A 16,618-nucleotide genomic window follows, 5' to 3' on the forward strand; every position below is an offset into this window, starting at 1 on the left:
AGGGGAAGGGACAGCAGCCCTGCAGGGTCAGGTCCCCGCTGCAGCGAGCATCATGCCGGGGTCGTGTCCAAAAGTGAGTGCCACACTGCTGCCCCAAAGCAGACGGAGACATCAGGTGGGATCTGGCCGCCCGCAGGTGAAACCCAGAGGGCAGCGGAGGCTGCGACCCGAGGAGAGCGGGGTCAGAGCGGTGTGGGGGCCAGGGGGGGAACCGGGGGGATGCGGGGAGCTGCAGCCCTGCTGCGAGGCGCTGGGGGATGGGAGCGGCACACGCATGCACACGCACACACACATCCCCACACGCACACGGCAGCAGCACCAACAGCCCCTGCCAGCAGCCTGCAATCGCTGGAGCTCCCGGCTCCTCCGCCTCTCCCTCCTCCTCCTTCTCCTCCTCCTCCTCCTCCTCCTCGCTGCCCACCGGCCTGCGGCACCCCTCGGCGGCCTCCGGCCCCACCAGCGCACAGACAATGACTTCATGCGGATTATGCATCTGAAGAAATCACCAGCTCCCAGATAGCCACAGGGGGAGGCATCCATCCATCCATCCATCCCTCCATCCCTCCATCCATCGCTCCATGTGGTTGGCAAGGCAGCAGCCTCCCGCTCGCCTCCCGCTCCTCTCCTCGCACCCATCGGTCGCCTTCTCTCCGGCAATGGTCGCCTCCGGTCCCCCTGCGCAGCGCTGAGCGAGGCCCCGACGCATCCCCGCTCCCACGCTTGCACCAAAGGTACCGCCGAGGCTATTTTTATTCCCCCCCCCCTCCTTTTCTTTTCCGGTTCGCCCGCCGCTGCCGGGCTCGGTGCCGCTCGCACCCTCCATCCCCGCTCCCGGCTTCGTCTTCCCACCCCGGCGGAGGGAGGTCGGCCCCATCCCCGGCACCCGCGTCGCAGCGGCCCTGACTCCAGGTTTGCATCCTCCCCTCCTTCGTCTCTTTGTCGATGCGTTGGTGCCATTCGGGGGAGGCGGAGGGGATGCGTGCTGCGGGGGTGCCGGGGGGGGGGCACAACACCTCAGTCGTGCTGTGGGATGGGGAGGGCAGTGAGGAGGTGGGAGGAGGGAGGAGGTGCAAGATGCTGCACCCCAAGAAATTCAGAGATAGAATAGAGAGGGTGCGGGGGGAGAGCGGGGCTCAGCAAAGCGCTGCCCCGTGTGAGAGTGCACCCCCAGCAGTGGGGATGGCAGTGCTCAGAGGTGCACCCCAGCATTCCCTCACCGGGACGCATCAGGCGGCGGTGACACCCAGGAGGTGGCATTGGGCACCCAACGGTCCCTTTCCCCACAGAGTGGCCCCCCCAGGCTGCCGGTGCGGACCATGATGGACCTGAAGGTGGACGAGGAGGAGGTGGACAGCGGGCAGCCGGTGAGCATCCAGGCCTTCGCCAGCAGCTCCACCCTGCACGGGATCTCACACATCTTTTCCTACGAGCGGCTGTCTCTGAAGCGCGTGGTCTGGGCGCTCTGCTTCATGGGTTCGCTGGCGCTGCTCGCCCTCGTCTGCACCAACCGCATCCAGTACTACTTCCTCTACCCGCATGTCACCAAGCTGGACGAGGTGGCTGCCACCAGGCTCACCTTCCCCGCTGTCACCTTCTGCAACCTCAACGAGTTCCGCTTCAGCCGGGTGACCAAGAACGACCTGTACCACGCCGGAGAGCTCCTCGCCCTGCTCAATAACAGGTGGGTGTCCTGAAGTGGCCCCAGGTGACACCTCTGTCCCCAGCTCAGCGTGTCACCATGTGTCCTGCTGCACTGCTGTGTGATGCTTTCATCTCTGTAAGGAAGAGCATCCTGAGGCAGCTCGGCTTTGCACCTGGGTACAAGCATGCACAGCCCTACCTGGAGGGTGTCCTCCAGGTCTAGCTCCTGCTCCTGGGCATGGAGTTGCTCCTGGGGGTCCAGAACACCCTGTTCCAGCCCCAGTGCATGGATCTCAGGGCACCCTGTTCTAGCCCCAGTGCATGGATCCTAGCACACGTGGTTCCAGTCCCCGTGCTTGGACCCAGCACATGTGATTCCAGCCTCAAAACGCAGCTCCATGCTGTACGGCCAGCAGGTGAAGCTCCTGCTTGCTACCAGTACACTGCAGTCATCCCTTGGGCTGCAGGACCCCACAGTGCTGTAGCCAGAGTGAGACCCCTCATCCACCCTACCCAGCCCATCCCCATACCTGTAGCAGCTCTTTGGTGCTGCTGAGCCACCGTCATGTTCCTGGGCCAAGCAACAGTCTCTGCCTGTGCATATTTAGGTACGTAGGGCATGCACTAGGCTGCCCTGAGCTGGGACCTCTGCAGGTCTGATTGTGGAGCAGTTGGTCTGGGTTTGGTGCTGTCAAAGGGGCTGTGGTGACCCTTTAGGAAGATGCTGATGGCTGAATGCATGGGACACCTCTTTGCCCATCCAGGTTGTGTTGCTGAGAGCCCTAAAGATGCCATGTGCTTTTGCCCTGGGTTGGGATAGGAGCAGCTCATGTTAAGCCACCACAGCCAGGCCTAAGCCTCTGCCTGCTCTTTCCCCTAAGATACGAGATCCCGGACACGCAGACAGCTGATGAGAAGCAGCTGGAAATCCTGCAGGATAAGGCGAACTTCCGAAACTTCAAACCCAAACCTTTCAATATGTTGGAGTTTTATGACCGTGCCGGCCACGACATCCGGGAGATGCTGCTCTCCTGCTTCTTCCGTGGAGAGCAGTGCAGCCCCGAAGACTTCAAAGTGGTGAGTGCCCCCACAGCCCCCTCCCCAGGCTGTGAATTCCATGCAAGGAGGGCGTTGATCTGCCTACCACCATTCCTCCCTCCTTTTGGATCCCAAAGAAGGGGCAGCAGCATTGCTGAGGGGGCTCCAGGGGATGCTGCTTGGGCTTAGCACTCCGGGTTATGCAGGGTTGTGCATGCTGGGCTGGATATCTGAGCTGGAAACCACTGCACATGGAGCGATGGATGGAGGGATGGATGGAGGGATGGATGGAGGGATGGATGGATGCCTCCTCCTGTGGCTGTCTGGGAGCTGGTGATTTCTTCACGTGTGTTGGTGGCACAGCAGGGAGAGGCCTGGCTATGGCCAGCAAGGAGCAGGGGAAGCCCTGTGAGCCCTTGGGGACAGCGGGTCCCAGCAGTGCAGCACAGAGGCTGCATTTCACACTGACGCGTGGCTCCAGTGCACAATAACGCCTTTGTGCCCCGTGGCTGCCTCTCCCCATCAGCTGCCTTGTCTGTTTGGCTCTGGTGTGGAGCACACAGCTCTGGGGTCCCCGTCCCTGTCCCTGTTGTGGCCTTGGGGACATCCTGCTCACCTCACATGACAAAGCTGCAGCACGTGCCGAGGCACCGGCTGGGTGTCCCCAGGGCTGCTGCACACATCCCAGTGCTATATGAGGGATTTTAATCTCCAGCACTAAATTCCCTTGGCAGGCTCTTGGGATAGAGAGCTCCTCTGTTGTTTGGTTGTTAAATGGAGGCGAGGGGGTTGGATCCTCCTCAGCAGGGTCAGGTCCCAGCCCACGTGTGCCACCACAAGCTTTGATGCTTGGTGCTCCCCAGTGTTTTCTGCACCAGAGCATCCTCAGGGACCCTCCTGCTGTGTCCTTATATCCGCCGTTAGGATCCAAGCACCCTCCTTCCCCCTCTGCTCAAAGCGGGAGAAGCAAAATAGACGTGCAGCTGGTTTATTATTACTGCCTGGATTATTCTTTGCAAGCAGGTTTGGATGATTTAATGGATTTGATTAGAAAAAGCTGGCTCAGTGCTGTATTTATGTTGCTCGTTGGATTTCCCTTGCAGCCGTGCGCCGGTGGAACTGTGTGTGCTGGGGATGGGGATGGTGTTGTTTGGGAAACCTTGACCCTGTCCCCTTGTGGGTTTGGCAGCAGCTTTTGGTTTGACCCAAAGGTTCATTCCTTCCTCTTCACCACTCCCTCCTGCGTCTGTCTGTGCTGAGCTCCTCTGTGCTGCTCTGGGTCCAATGGCACTAACTGAAACCAATGGGTGCCAGGGCAGCAGTGGGACCATCCCTGAGCAATGCTCTGCATCCCTACATCACGTTCTACTTCCCCATGTGATGCCCCATTGTCTCCATGTAATGTTCCATTGCCTGTGTGACGCTCCATGTCCTTATGCAATGCTCCACATCCCTATGTGTTGCTCCATCACCCCTATGCAATGTTCTGTGTCCCTGTGTGATGCTCCATGTGCCCGTATAATGTTCTATCACCTCTGTGCAATGCTCTATGTCCCCAAGCAATGATCCATGTCCCTTTGTGATGCTCCACGTTTCAATGTGATGCTCCATGTCCCTATGTGATGCTCCATATCCCTATATGATGCACCACATCCCCCAGCTTGCATTGCCTCATTACTGGTCCCACTGCCCCCGTGCTCCCCTCTATGTTCTGGGCCCCCTAACACAGTTCAGGCAGGAGGGATGCCTGGGCAGACACTATCACAGACAGCACTGCCCCCTCCTCTGACTGATACAGAGGAGATGCTGTATCTGGGAGCACTGTCAGGGGGATTTTAGGGCTGCCCAGATCCCATGTGCTGGAAAGAAGCTGTGTACAGCTGGGGACGGAGATTGGTCCCTTCTGCCTCCATCACCTTTGCAACCATCTAACTTTGGTCCTGTTTAGAGCACCGAAGCCTTTAAAGAGATCTGGGGATGCAGCATGGAGGCACCAATCCCTCCCCTGGCTCTTCACAGCCTTTCCAGCACCAGGTGGGTGCCTGGGGTCCATGAAGCTCCCCCTCCCTCCACAGCATTCTAGGCTGGCGATGTGTAGGGAGCTCACACCCCATGGATCTGCTCCTCACCCAGCAAGAGAAAGGCCCAGGAGTCCCATCTCTAAGTAGGGCTTCAAAGCCCATTCATTTTCTTTGCATCCCAGGGAAAAGGAGGAGAAACATCCTCTTCACCCTTGGACTTGGGATGAGAAGTGGGGCTGTCCTATGCAAACCACCTTAAAGCTGGGGGCAATGCTGTGTGCTTGACTCTGCAAAATCCCTTTTGGGCACAATGCTGTTGAGATGATGCTGCCATGCCCATTATGATACGTTTGCAGTTTTCCTTCTTGCATCTCTGCAGCCCATCCTGAGGGAGAGCTATGTCCACATGTCCCCATCCCTGTTGTGCTTTGGGGCTTGGCAGCCTCTGGCAGCACATGGGGGCACCGCGGATCATTGCAGAGGGTTGAGACCTCTGGACCACTCCCATCAGGCTCCAGGGCTGAGCTGGCACTGGGGAGAATTGAGTCTGACACAGGGATCATGGTACTGCCACGTGTGTCCTCTGCCCTGGAAGCAATGAGCTCAGAGAGGATGAGAAGGGAGGGAGCAGGAAGGCTCTGGTGCGAACCCATACCACGCTCCTCCTTTTCTTCCTCCCTTCTCCGGAGCTGCTGTAATGGAGAACGGATCAGGAACACCTCGCTGTCCCTCCAGCCCCTCTGAGCCCCCCAGCACCCACTGATGGACACCAGCATCGTGAGCCCAGAGCCCTGCAGTGAGTTCAGTGTCCCCACAGCAAAGTGCCCACGGATAACCACAAAGTGTGGAGCATCTCCGACACAGCTGAGAGCGCAGCACCGCTGAGATCCCACAGCTGCACGGAGTTCCCAAACAAAAACCACACGGCTCCATTCACACTCTGCAAAACCAACCTGGGGACCTGACGGATGAGCCCTGCAGAGCACCACGTTTACAAATGGTGTAAAACACACGAGCGACGCACATAAACGGCTCCTGAAAGCAGGCTGCTAAATAACTCATCAGCGCTTGAAACCATTCGCGTGTCGCTGTGATCTCCATGCTATGTTGCACCTCCGGCGGTTGTCCCCGGGGTCCCCCCCCAGCAGCACCGCCAGGCCTGGCTCCCCCCACGTTGTGCTGTTGAGCTGTGGTTCCATTGACCCCGGAGCTTGCAGCATTTTCCAAGTGAACCGCATGGGATCCGACTGTGCTGCACAGAGTAATTGGAGGTGATGGAGCAGAGGAGCGGCCGCAGGTGGGTCGGGAACAACCCGGCTCTGCCCGCTTAGAGGATTTCTGCCTGTTGGTGTTTTGCTCAAAGCAAAGAAGCCCTTAAGCCATGCAGCCCTTGGGCACAGAGCGGAGGCACCGGGAGCTCTGCTCTGTGTCTCCTTGGCTTTGCTGGGGCTTTTCCAGCAGTGGATGCCCTCAGGGTATGGAGTTTGGGATCCCTCAGCCATGCACATTTCTGCTCACCCCGTGCCGTTTGCTCGAAGCCTGTTGCATTTCACCTGTTTTCACCATTCCTATTCCTGCATGGGAGCGATGCCACTGAACCCAGTGGGATTTTGGCAGAGCCAGAAGCAGCAGAGGAGCATTGGGAACCACCAACACTGGACACAGCACAGCGGGGGCTCATGTATGTCTGCACCCTGCAGCTGCTTCACCAGCAGCTCTGCCACGGAGCAGATGCATCATTTAGCACCTGGAAGCTGTGGGCATGGAGCAGCACCACTCCTACCAGGAGGTAGGGAGGCAGAGAAGAGAACAAGCAGCAGCAGCAGGAGCAGCACAGGGCACTGAGTCCCCAGCCTGGGGATGCAGCCCACCCCAACAACACGCCCAGAGCTGCTGCACACGTGTGTGCACTGTGCAAGTGTGGGAACAATGCACACCCAGAGGTGCCGTGCTCAACAAAAGCATTTTGCTCACCCCAATGCATTGTGAACTTTAAGTACTTTTGCTCACCTGGAGATGTCAAATTCATCCAAAGCACTTTGTGTATCCCAGTGCATTTTGTACACGCAAAATTCTTTACACACCCAGAGGTGTGGTGCACACTCCAAAAACATTGCACACACAGAGGTGTTTGTATACCTAAAGCACTTTGCATGCCCACAGATGTCTTGCACAGCCACTGAGGCATGCACAACTGTGCACACACAGAGGTGTTGTGCACTCCTCATGCACTCTGCACACCCCAACACACCATGCATACCTGCAGGTACCATGCACACCCAAAGCACATGTTTTGCACACCCCAAAAAACCTTCTACAACTAATGCACTTTGCACACTCCAATGCATTGTGCACACCTGGAGGTGCTATGCACATCCAACACACTGCACACCTTCATGCATCTTGTACAGCTAAAGCACTTTGCACGCTCAGTGCATAGTGCACACCCGTGGGTGATGTACACATCCAAAGCTCTTTGCACACCCCAATCCACCATGTACACCCAGAGGTGGCATGCACGCCTCAAGAGCTTTGCACACCCAAAAGCACATTGCATGTTGTGCCAAGAGCTCAGAGCACCTCAGATGCACGCTGGGGTCCTGCAGGGCTGTTACTGTTCCTCTTGAGATGCTTTTGCACACAAAACCATTAACAAATGAATTATTAATAATTATTAATAAGGTTAAATGGTATCTTCAGCTGCTGAAAGAGATGAGGAGGGTGTGCAGATGGAGGTGGGGAGTCCACAACCGCAGAGCTTTGGGCACAGCCCCATGGCCACCAGCTCCAGGGGAAGCTGCAGGCTGGGAACGCAGCACCAAAACACCACCAGGAAATGGGAATTCGTGCAAATGATTTCCCCTTCATCTCCTTTCCATATTGATCAGAGGCCCCATTGGAACAGCAGCACCAGCACACAGCGTGATGGGCAACAGCAGCAATCTGGAAGAAATGCACAACTGATGTGATTCCTTTCCCCTGTGTCCCCCAGCACTGAGCCAGGAGCCATGGCAGAAGGGCACAGAGAGAGCTGAGAAAAGGACCATCCCACAGCCCTTTGCCTCAGGTCTAATTTCTCTGCCTTTTTATAGCTGCCGCTGTTTTATCATCTGCAGAGAGTTTGGTCAGAGCCCTCCGAGCTGCACTGCAACTCCTGAAACAGCCATGACTCGAGATGCTCTTCACCATCTCAGGCTCAGGCTTTCTGTATGTATACTGGCCTTCCCAACTGGATGTTACAATTCTTGGTTTTAAATTACCATTATTATTCCCAAACATTATTTTTCTTCCCCGCTGCATCCAGGCAGTCTCCCTAAGGTCCAAGCCAGGGCAGAGTCCCCCATCCCTTTGCTTTGTGGGGGTTTCAAACCCCTTCTTGCAGCACCCGGAGCAGCTGCAGAGCGGGGCCGTGCGAGCAATCCACCTTGCTTGGATTAGATTAGATGTGAAAACCACGCAGCACACAGCGAGGGAACCGGATGAGAATACAATTTCCCCCCCACCAATAAAAGCGTCTGTTTGGATTGGTTTGCACCAAGCATCGAAGCAATCGTGAAGGATGTCAGAAAGAAATCACAACTCAGCTTACAGGCAATTTGCAAGCAGCAAAAACTACAGGAAGGCTTTTGGAGAAGTGTCTGCACGGAGTAAGGCTGGAATTCACAGCACCCCCTGCTCCTCAGCACCGACCCCCACAATGCAAAACCAATGCTGCATATGGGGAAAAAGTTACGCAGAAATATCTCGGTATTACAGATGCTTTTGGGTATAGGAGGAGAAATCAGTGCTCAGCACTTTGGGTATGGCAGCGGGTGCATGGAGGAGCACAGCTATAGAGGTTTGTCCACAGACCCTCCCCAGCAGTGGGGCTGCAGAGCCCTGCAGTGCTGCCAGCACCTGCACCAGGCTGGGAAGCACCGAGATGAGGAGGTTTTGAAAGATTAATGGAGTTTAAATGGGAACGTTTGGAAAGGAGATAAGGCTCGTCTGATAGGAAATCACACGGAACAGCCAGGGAGGCCCCAGGTCTGTAATGAAGTCCACTTAGTGCGTTATTCACCATAATGTGTTTCTTATTAAAGTCCTGTGCTGTGGACATGGGTCTGCAGCCAACAGCCCCAGGCAGGGTGGCATGGGGCCATTGGGGCAGAGTGCCATCCCCACAGCAGCCTTTCGTCCCCATCCTTTGTCCCCTGAGTCGGGAGCAGCGATCCCACATCACCCACCAGCTCCATTCCCCACAGCTGCACCCACGGGGACAAAGTGGGGGAAAAGACAGCGGTGGGGAATCATACAGATGGACAAAAACTTTTCTTTTTTATTATTTTTTATTTAAATCATCGTTTTTTTCTGCATTAGAATGTGACATGCTAATCCACTGTGAAGCGTCTAATCTGGGGGATAAAGGGGCGGATAACACCAGTACGCCCAGCTTGGCCGGTGGAGCGAGCAAAGGCAAGGTGGTAGCATCTGATAAAGGCGGTGGGATTAGTGCTGCAGGATCCCCGCATCCCACCCCACTCCTCCGCCTCTGAGCGACGGAGATTTCCCCATCTCCGCCTCGTGGTGGGGCAGAGCCCCTCCGGGCACCGGAGCGCGCTGCAAATCTGCTTTTCTCCCCCTTGCTGCGCAATGCAGGTGCAGCGCAGCCCCTCTGCCCCATCAAATATCCTCTCCCTCCCCTGCTCCCGGCTGCTGCGGGGTTGCAATGAGTCCCATCGCACCCCAGCGCCTGGATACGGAACCAGGCGAACCCGCGACACCTCCTGGGGCCGGGCTGCGGTTTGCATGCCTGGGATAACAGAGCTCACAATGTTGTTTTCTCCTCGCCTCCTCGGGGATTGGTTTATCTCTATGAATAACTCCATCCCGGCTTTGATCTCCTCTGCCATTAAAGCGTGACAGGCTGTGAAATGCGCTGCTGCCGCTGCTGTCAAATCCCCCATCCGCCTCCCTCCCTCCCCGCCGCCTCCGTGCTCCCCTGCTCCGGGGAACCTCGGTGCTCCCGGCCCGTGCCGGCGCTGCGGGATCGGACAGAGGGCAGACACAGCGATGGAGCAAGGAAACACCGCTCTGCTGCCACGGTCCTGCTGCTGTGGGGGACACAACGGCACCGAGCATCCCCGTACCCAGGTTGGGGCACAGCGGCGGCATCCCGGCGCATGCTGCCACGGGGGCTGATGTCACAGTTAATTATAGCATCCCCCATCCCCCTCCCCCGCAAAAGCGTTACCTGGAAGAGGGTAAAAAATATCTCCCGCTGAGAGAGGAGCTGGAGAGAGTCCAAGGGCTCCTCCAACATCGCCAAAATTCACAGGAATTGGGACGGTGACCGCATGTCCCCAACTTGGGGACACAGCCATAAGTTGTCCCCAGCCACAGGATCAGGATGGGTTCCTCCGAGTTCTGCTACACTTCTGGCTGTGCCCACCCCTGGTCACCTTCATCCCTTTGAGCATTCACCCCCAAGCAGTATTTGTCCTCCCCAGGGACAGCCCCAGAGCTCCCCACAGGCTTCAGCCAAGTGAGACAATGATGGAGTGCTTTCATTACAGCACCTCCCTCACCCTACTGCAATTGCTTCTGAAAAGCACAACGAAAGTCCCCCCGCTCCCTGTACCATTAGACTGCATTAACAACTTGCTCACACCAGAACCAGAAGAAAACCCACCCTGACCTCAACCAGCTCACACCTGCTCATCCTCCAGGGTTAGCTCCTGGACCACATCCCAAACCCCCACCTCCCAAAACTGAACAGCCCCAAATCCCCAAGCCTTCTCCCAGCTGATGCCTTTTAAAGCCTGGCCCTGCCCATGGTGCAGCTGTAGCTCATCTCCATCCAAATACCAAAGGGCTGTGACCTGGTCCCTATGGCTTGCTGGTTTCCAGCTCCCCAGTCCCAGCTGCGTTCCCAGGATTTTTCCAGCTGAGGCTCTCCAGGTTGCTCCCCAAAGGCACAACCTTGCTCTCAGCCCTATGAAATTTCATCCTGTGGCTCTGGCACTTGTCTCCAAGGTCACACATGCTTGCTTGCTTGCTTTCCCTGGCTTTGTGTCTGGTTCTTCTGCTTTGTCCCCTTTACACAAAGGACTGTTTGGGGGAATATTGAGTGGGGATACCTAGGGTGGACCCTCAGGTAACACTGTGCTGTCCCATCATTGTCCCATTGGCATTTTTCCTCCTGGCTGAGCCTTGATGGCAGTCCCCTGTGCGCGCCCCACACATTTCATCTCTTGCTCTGGCAGAGCTGATAACTTCACACAGGGATCAGAGCCGTTCTTCAGTGGTTTCCTGATTTCATTTGTTCACCTGCTTTGGGGATACCTGTGTCCATGAGCTCAGATGTTCACAGGGACCAGGAGCCATTTGGGGAAGGATGCACAGCTGACGCAGGGGCTGGGGTGTGCTCGTTGCACCCATGCATCAGCCAAACCCCCTTGCCCAGCTCCTGTGCATTGAAGTGGTGCCACATGCAGAAGCTCCCCTCCCCTCGGGCTGCCGATGGCGGCTGCGGTGCTGGGATGGGGCTGGAGATTGCTCTGTGGTCACATTGGATGCTTTCACAAAGTGCTGAGTGCAGGAAAAAAGCAAACCACAAGAAGGGGCCGTGCTGCCGCAGGGCTGCAGGGAGTGGGGGGTGATGCCTTTGCTCCTGGATTCACCCAGCTCCAGCCCCATGCCATCCCAAGGCTGCCTCCCAGATCTCATCCTGCACACCTGAACGCCGACCCTGGGGGTCCCCTGTGCCCCACATGGAGCAGAGCATGGGGCGATGCGCTGCGTGGCTCTCCAGGAGGAGGCATCGCCCAAAACATGACAATGCCCAAATCCTGCAAAAAGCAGCATGGACTTGGAAGACACCCAACCTCAGGCATCGCCTACGCTCACATCGCTGTCCCACTGTGCGGGGAGGTGAGCCCATGGGGTTGAGTGCAACCAGGATGAGCAGCACGGAGCACTTGGGAACACTACAGCATCCTCACTGGCACCACCCAGATGGACATGACGGCAGGACGGTGACACAGAGCTTTGGGCAATCTCTGGCTGCCACGGTGAAGAGCTTGGAGACCCTGGTGAGCCGAGCAGATGGAGGCTGCGGAAACAGCCTGGCACACGGCGGGACAGCATGGATGCAACCTCTGATCAGGCTGCCGGGGATGGAGAATGCAGCATACCAGGTGCCTGCACGCACAACATCCATGTAAACCCATCCATGCACACCCATCTGTGCACACCCGTCCATGCACAGCTGTGCACCCCGGATCTGGCAGCCCTTCAGCTCCCAGCACAGCAGCGCATCCCAGAGCCGGCAACGTCTTCACTCCGTCCTGCCAGCCGCAGCCGGGCTGCTCCCGTGGGAGCGGGGAGCCCGCAGAACCGCCCCTCGCTCCTCCCCGGCTCCTCATATCCCCTCCTCTCCCACCCCCCCCCCCCCAGCAGCCCTCTGCTCTTCTTCTGCTCCTCTCCCCTCGCTCCGCGCATCACTGCACACCTCTCACTCCTTTTCCCTTCTCTTTCTCTGCTCCCAACTTTTCCCCTTCCTCCATCCCAGTCCCTCTCACCCACTCCATGAGGCACTGATTCACCATTGGAGACCCCCAACCTGCAGCAGGATCAGGACCCCCACCCCACACCTGGGATCCCCGCTCTGCATAATGCCCCTCCAGATATTCTGCACCATCTCCTTCTCCAGCGAGGAAGCACCAAGAGATGCCACAGCAGTTGGGAGAGGAGAGAACGGAGCCGATGAGTTCCTGTACGGGCAGGAGGAGGAAGAAGAGGAGGAAGAGGAGGACGCAGGGGCAGCCACAGACTTCGTGGCCTTTGCCAGCAGCTGCACACTGCATGGGCTGAGCCACATCTTCGTGGAGGGCAGCCTGGGTGCCCGGCAGGCGCTCTGGGCGCTGGCTTTCCTCCTGTCCCTCTCCGTCTTCCTCTACCAGGTGGCCGACCGCATTGTGTACTACCTGGAGTACCACCACGTCACACTGCTCAGTGAGGAGGACAGCCCCGAGATGACTTTCCCTGCTGTCACCTTCTGCAACATCAACCGGGTGCGGGTCTCACAGCTCAGCCACGAGGACCTGCTCTACCTCGCGCCCCTGGTTGACTATGAGCCTGGGATGGAGCTGGGCTTTGTCCCAGCCCAGTTCAGCTCTTGGGATGAGGATGAACCCCTAAATTTGCACGGGTTTTTTAACCGCACTTGCCACCAGCTGGAGGACATGCTGCTGAGCTGCAGCTACCGGGGCGAGCAGTGTGGCCCCGGAGACTTCGTGGCGGTGAGTAGCTCTGTCCCACTGTCCTGGGGACCAGATGGTGGCACAGTTCTTTTGCCTGGCACTGTCGTCTCCTGGCTCCTGTCGCCCCTTACCTGCCCTACAATCGCACCTTCTCCTCTCCCCTTTCCACTGCCTGGGACTGCTCAGTGTGACGAGCGCCGCGTTCGCAGCTTGGGATGGGGAAAAGCAAAGCCCTGGGCATAGAGCAGGCTCCTGGAGCATTCCTGCTGCCTGTCTCCTGGCCCCATAAGGAGAGGAAAGGGGCAAGGCAGCAGCTCCCACCGGCATCATTTTGGATCAGCCACAATGGGTGATGCTGTCCATGCTTGGGGACAGGCAGCCAGGCATCCTGCTGGCATTGGTGTTGATGAGACACCTCTCCATCCTCATATCCCCATCACACCTCGGGGTCTGGGCTTGGCAGTATGCAGCCTGCAGCCTGTTGGCCCCAAATGCTCCCTTTGCTGGTGGCAGCTCAGCAGCATGGAGCTGTGCTGGCAGCCGGTGAGAGCTGGAATACGTGAGAGGAGGGGTGGGCAAGGGGAGGAGGTTGAGGATCCTATCCAGCCCCCATCTGTGGGATTGGAGGTGATGGAGCAGATACTGGTGAGGGCACAGGGCTGAGTGCTGCCATCCTGGGGCTGCGGGATCACAGTGCTGCAAATCTGCAAAGCATCTTCACTGACCTGCACTCATCGCCTTGGTGGGGATCTTGTCCTTCTACCAGGGCAAAGGCAGCTCTGATGCTAAGAGACCCCATGGGGCAGGAGCCTGGGTTGGTCTGTCCTGCAGGCTGGGCATGGCCACATTCTGGGGCTGGTGCCAGCTCTATGCCACGGTGCCAGTGGCAGTTTGGGGCCAGCAGAGGGGCCCCAGCCTCAGCCTTGTGTCCTCTCCCACAGGTGTTCACACGCTATGGGAAGTGCTACACCTTCAATGCAGGGCAGGACGGCAAACCCCGGCTCATCACCATGAAGGGGGGCACTGGCAATGGCCTGGAGATCATGCTGGACATCCAGCAGGACGAGTACCTCCCAGTGTGGGGGGAAACAGGTAACCCAGCAGCTCCTGGGCTGCTTTCCAGCAGCCTCCCAGTTCCACACCTCACAGGACCACATCCCCAAGGCTCCTTCCTTCTGTTTCTCACCACTTCAGGTCTTTTGCTTTCTTTTTTCCTCCTTGTCTATGCTATTTGCCATGGCAACTCCCTGTCGCTTTAGACAAGCAGCCATCACTTGTTTATAAATAGAGCCAGGAACTTTCCACACTGTTCTTTCCAAGCTCTGGACCACAGGGTTGGAGGGGACAAGAACACGGGGTGGATGGATGGATGGGTGCATGGACACGTGAAGGAGTGAATTCACCAAAGGGAAGGGTGAGAGACAGGAAGAGTTTTCTTCCTTCTTGCAGCAGGGCTCAGCTCCTCTCTGCTCCTCTCTGCTACAGATGAGACCTCATTTGAAGCTGGGATCAAGGTGCAGATCCACAGCCAGGATGAGCCTCCACTCATCGACCAGCTGGGCTTCGGTGTGGCACCCGGCTTCCAGACCTTTGTATCCTGCCAGGAGCAGCGGGTAGGGGCTGTGGGCCCTGCTCAATCACTCCCACCCCCTGGAGTGCTGAGCCCCCTCCCTGCATCCCTGTCTCCTGCCCCAGAGTGGGATGGAAATGGGGAGCGGCGCACAAGGCTCCATCCCCTTACCATGCTGTGGGCTGCAGGGACGTGTGCTTCTCTCCTTATCCCTGGCTTCCCTCTCAGCTCATCTACCTGCCACCTCCCTGGGGCGACTGTAAGGCAACAACGGGTGACTCGGAGTTCTACGACACTTACAGCATCACCGCCTGCCGCATCGACTGCGAGACCCGCTACCTGGTGGAGAACTGCAACTGCCGCATGGTGCACATGCCAGGTGAGCTATGCATCACTATCTCCCATCCCAAACCCAGGGCATACGGTCCTATGGGAAACCTGTTCTGTCTCCTGCAGGCGATGCCCCTTATTGCACCCCAGAGCAGTACAAGGAGTGCGCAGATCCAGCTTTAGGTGAGGCTGCCCGGTCCCATGGGACTGAACCGATGGCGTCGGGGTTTCCCACATCCCCATTTAAATCTCTCTTCTTGCCCAGATTTCCTGGTGGAGAAAGACAATGAGTACTGCGTCTGTGAGATGCCCTGCAACGTCACTCGCTATGGCAAAGAGCTCTCCATGGTGAAGATCCCCAGCAAAGCCTCCGCCAAGTACCTGGCCAAGAAGTACAACAAGTCGGAGCAGTACATCGGGTAACGCACCGCAGGTATGGGGCGGCAGTGCATCTCTCCAGCACCACGACCTGATGCCGCTTTCTGCCCATGCAGGGAGAACATCCTGGTGCTGGACATCTTCTTTGAAGCCCTAAACTATGAGACGATCGAGCAGAAGAAGGCGTATGAGGTGGCTGGATTGCTGGGTGAGCACTGCGGGCTGGTGGCTGTGCCGAGGGCTCAGGTTGGCACCCTTCAGTGTGGCCCCATATGCTGTCAACCCAATCCTGGGGCATCAGGGTGTGCACACAGCATGGGTGCAGAACAGAGCAACCCCCAGGGTCACAGCAGCAATGAGTTCTGCCCTTTCTCTGCTCCATCTCCAGTACCCTGCTGAGAGTTTTCCTCTCCTCCCCAGGTGACATCGGAGGACAGATGGGGCTGTTTATCGGGGCCAGCATCCTCACCGTTCTGGAGCTGTTTGACTACGCCTATGAGGTGAGCCCCAAAATGCTGTGCCCAATTCCTGTGGGGTTGGCACAGCCTTCTTGGCACCACGTCCCCCCTGTCAGCTGGGGCAGCCCCCCTTGGTGGGGTCCATCCTGGAGCTGAAAGCCATCTCCTGCAGGTGATCAAGCACCGGCTGTGCCGGCGGGGCAAGTGCCGCAAAAACCACAAGAGGAACAACACGGACAAGGGCGTTGCGCTGAGCATGGATGACGTGAAACGCCACGTGAGTGCCGGGCAGGGGGTCTTGTTGGGGGGCAGTGGCAGCATCTGGGGGAGAAGTGGCAGCAGGCACTGGTGCTCTAGGGAAACAGGGCTCAGTTCTGGGTGAAACCCGTGAGCACAGCATCCCATCTCTGCCCCTACAGAATCCCTGTGAGAGCCTACGGGGTCACCCGGCCGGCATGACCTACGCAGCGAACATCCTACCTCACCACCCGGCCCGGGGCACCTTTGAGGACTTCACCTGCTAACCGACGTCTGGATGTACAACAACCCGAGCTACCAAAGCCCTCCGGAGAGCTGCCCTTCTCCCAGAGGAGAGACACAGCCAGGGGACCTCGCTCAAAGCCACGGCGGGACGCGGACAAGAGCGGCGGCCTCAGATTTCGGGGCAGGCGGCCGTGCCGGGCCGCGCTGGCTCAGAGACTCGAGGAGGCTGCAGCCCAGCCGCGGAGCCACGCACAGCGGGCCGGGGCGCGGGCCTGCCCCGTCTCCTCCCCCTCGGCTCCCCTCGGCCTTTTTAACTAGAAACCCAGAAGCCAAGAAGAAGCAGCCTTCGGGCCGCAGAGTCTCCATCCACAGCCCTGTTCGTCTGTCCGTCCGTCCGTTGTCTCCATGCTCATTCTGCTCCCCAGGCTTCAGCCTGCGCCTGTCCCCGTGCCTGGC

General features: G+C 57.9%; 1 protein-coding gene across 3 annotated transcripts; it reads left to right on the plus strand.

Moving 5' to 3' along the window:
- Positions 1-243: 243 nt before the first annotated feature.
- Positions 244-16,240, plus strand: ASIC1 (acid sensing ion channel subunit 1). Of its 3 annotated transcripts, none has more exons than XM_090128259.1 (12): positions 244-731; positions 1,287-1,681; positions 2,523-2,718; positions 13,885-14,035; positions 14,429-14,556; positions 14,742-14,892; positions 14,970-15,026; positions 15,109-15,262; positions 15,338-15,429; positions 15,642-15,721; positions 15,852-15,956; positions 16,099-16,240. In XM_090128259.1, the coding sequence occupies exons 2-12, from the start codon at positions 1,317-1,319 to the stop codon at positions 16,201-16,203; spliced, it is 1,584 nt and encodes a 527-aa protein (XP_089984385.1). In that variant the 5' UTR covers positions 244-731; positions 1,287-1,316; the 3' UTR covers positions 16,204-16,240. The 3 variants fall into 3 exon arrangements, with proteins under 3 accessions (XP_089984385.1, XP_089984386.1, XP_089984388.1); XM_090128260.1 differs by lacking the exon at positions 244-731 and adding an exon at positions 757-909; XM_090128262.1 differs by lacking the exons at positions 244-731; positions 1,287-1,681; positions 2,523-2,718 and adding an exon at positions 12,153-12,982.
- Positions 16,241-16,618: the final 378 nt, after the last annotated feature.

This window comes from Phasianus colchicus, chromosome 33, assembly GCF_987193195.1.
Source record: "Phasianus colchicus chromosome 33, bPhaCol1.hap1.1, whole genome shotgun sequence".
Taxonomy (NCBI): domain Eukaryota; kingdom Metazoa; phylum Chordata; class Aves; order Galliformes; family Phasianidae; genus Phasianus; species Phasianus colchicus.

What these genes read in the sequence shown, in the direction of transcription:
- ASIC1 (XM_090128262.1), top strand. Translation starts at nt 12,356, where the DNA reads ATGCCCCTCCAGATATTCTGCACCATCTCCTTCTCCAGCGAGGAAGCA. An exon ending in GTGCGCAGATCCAGCTTTAG is followed by an intron (nt 15,027 to 15,108) that starts GTGAGGCTGCCC and finishes CTTCTTGCCCAG; the next exon opens with ATTTCCTGGTGGAGAAAGAC. An exon ending in TGAGGTGGCTGGATTGCTGG is followed by an intron (nt 15,430 to 15,641) that starts GTGAGCACTGCG and finishes TCTCCTCCCCAG; the next exon opens with GTGACATCGGAGGACAGATG.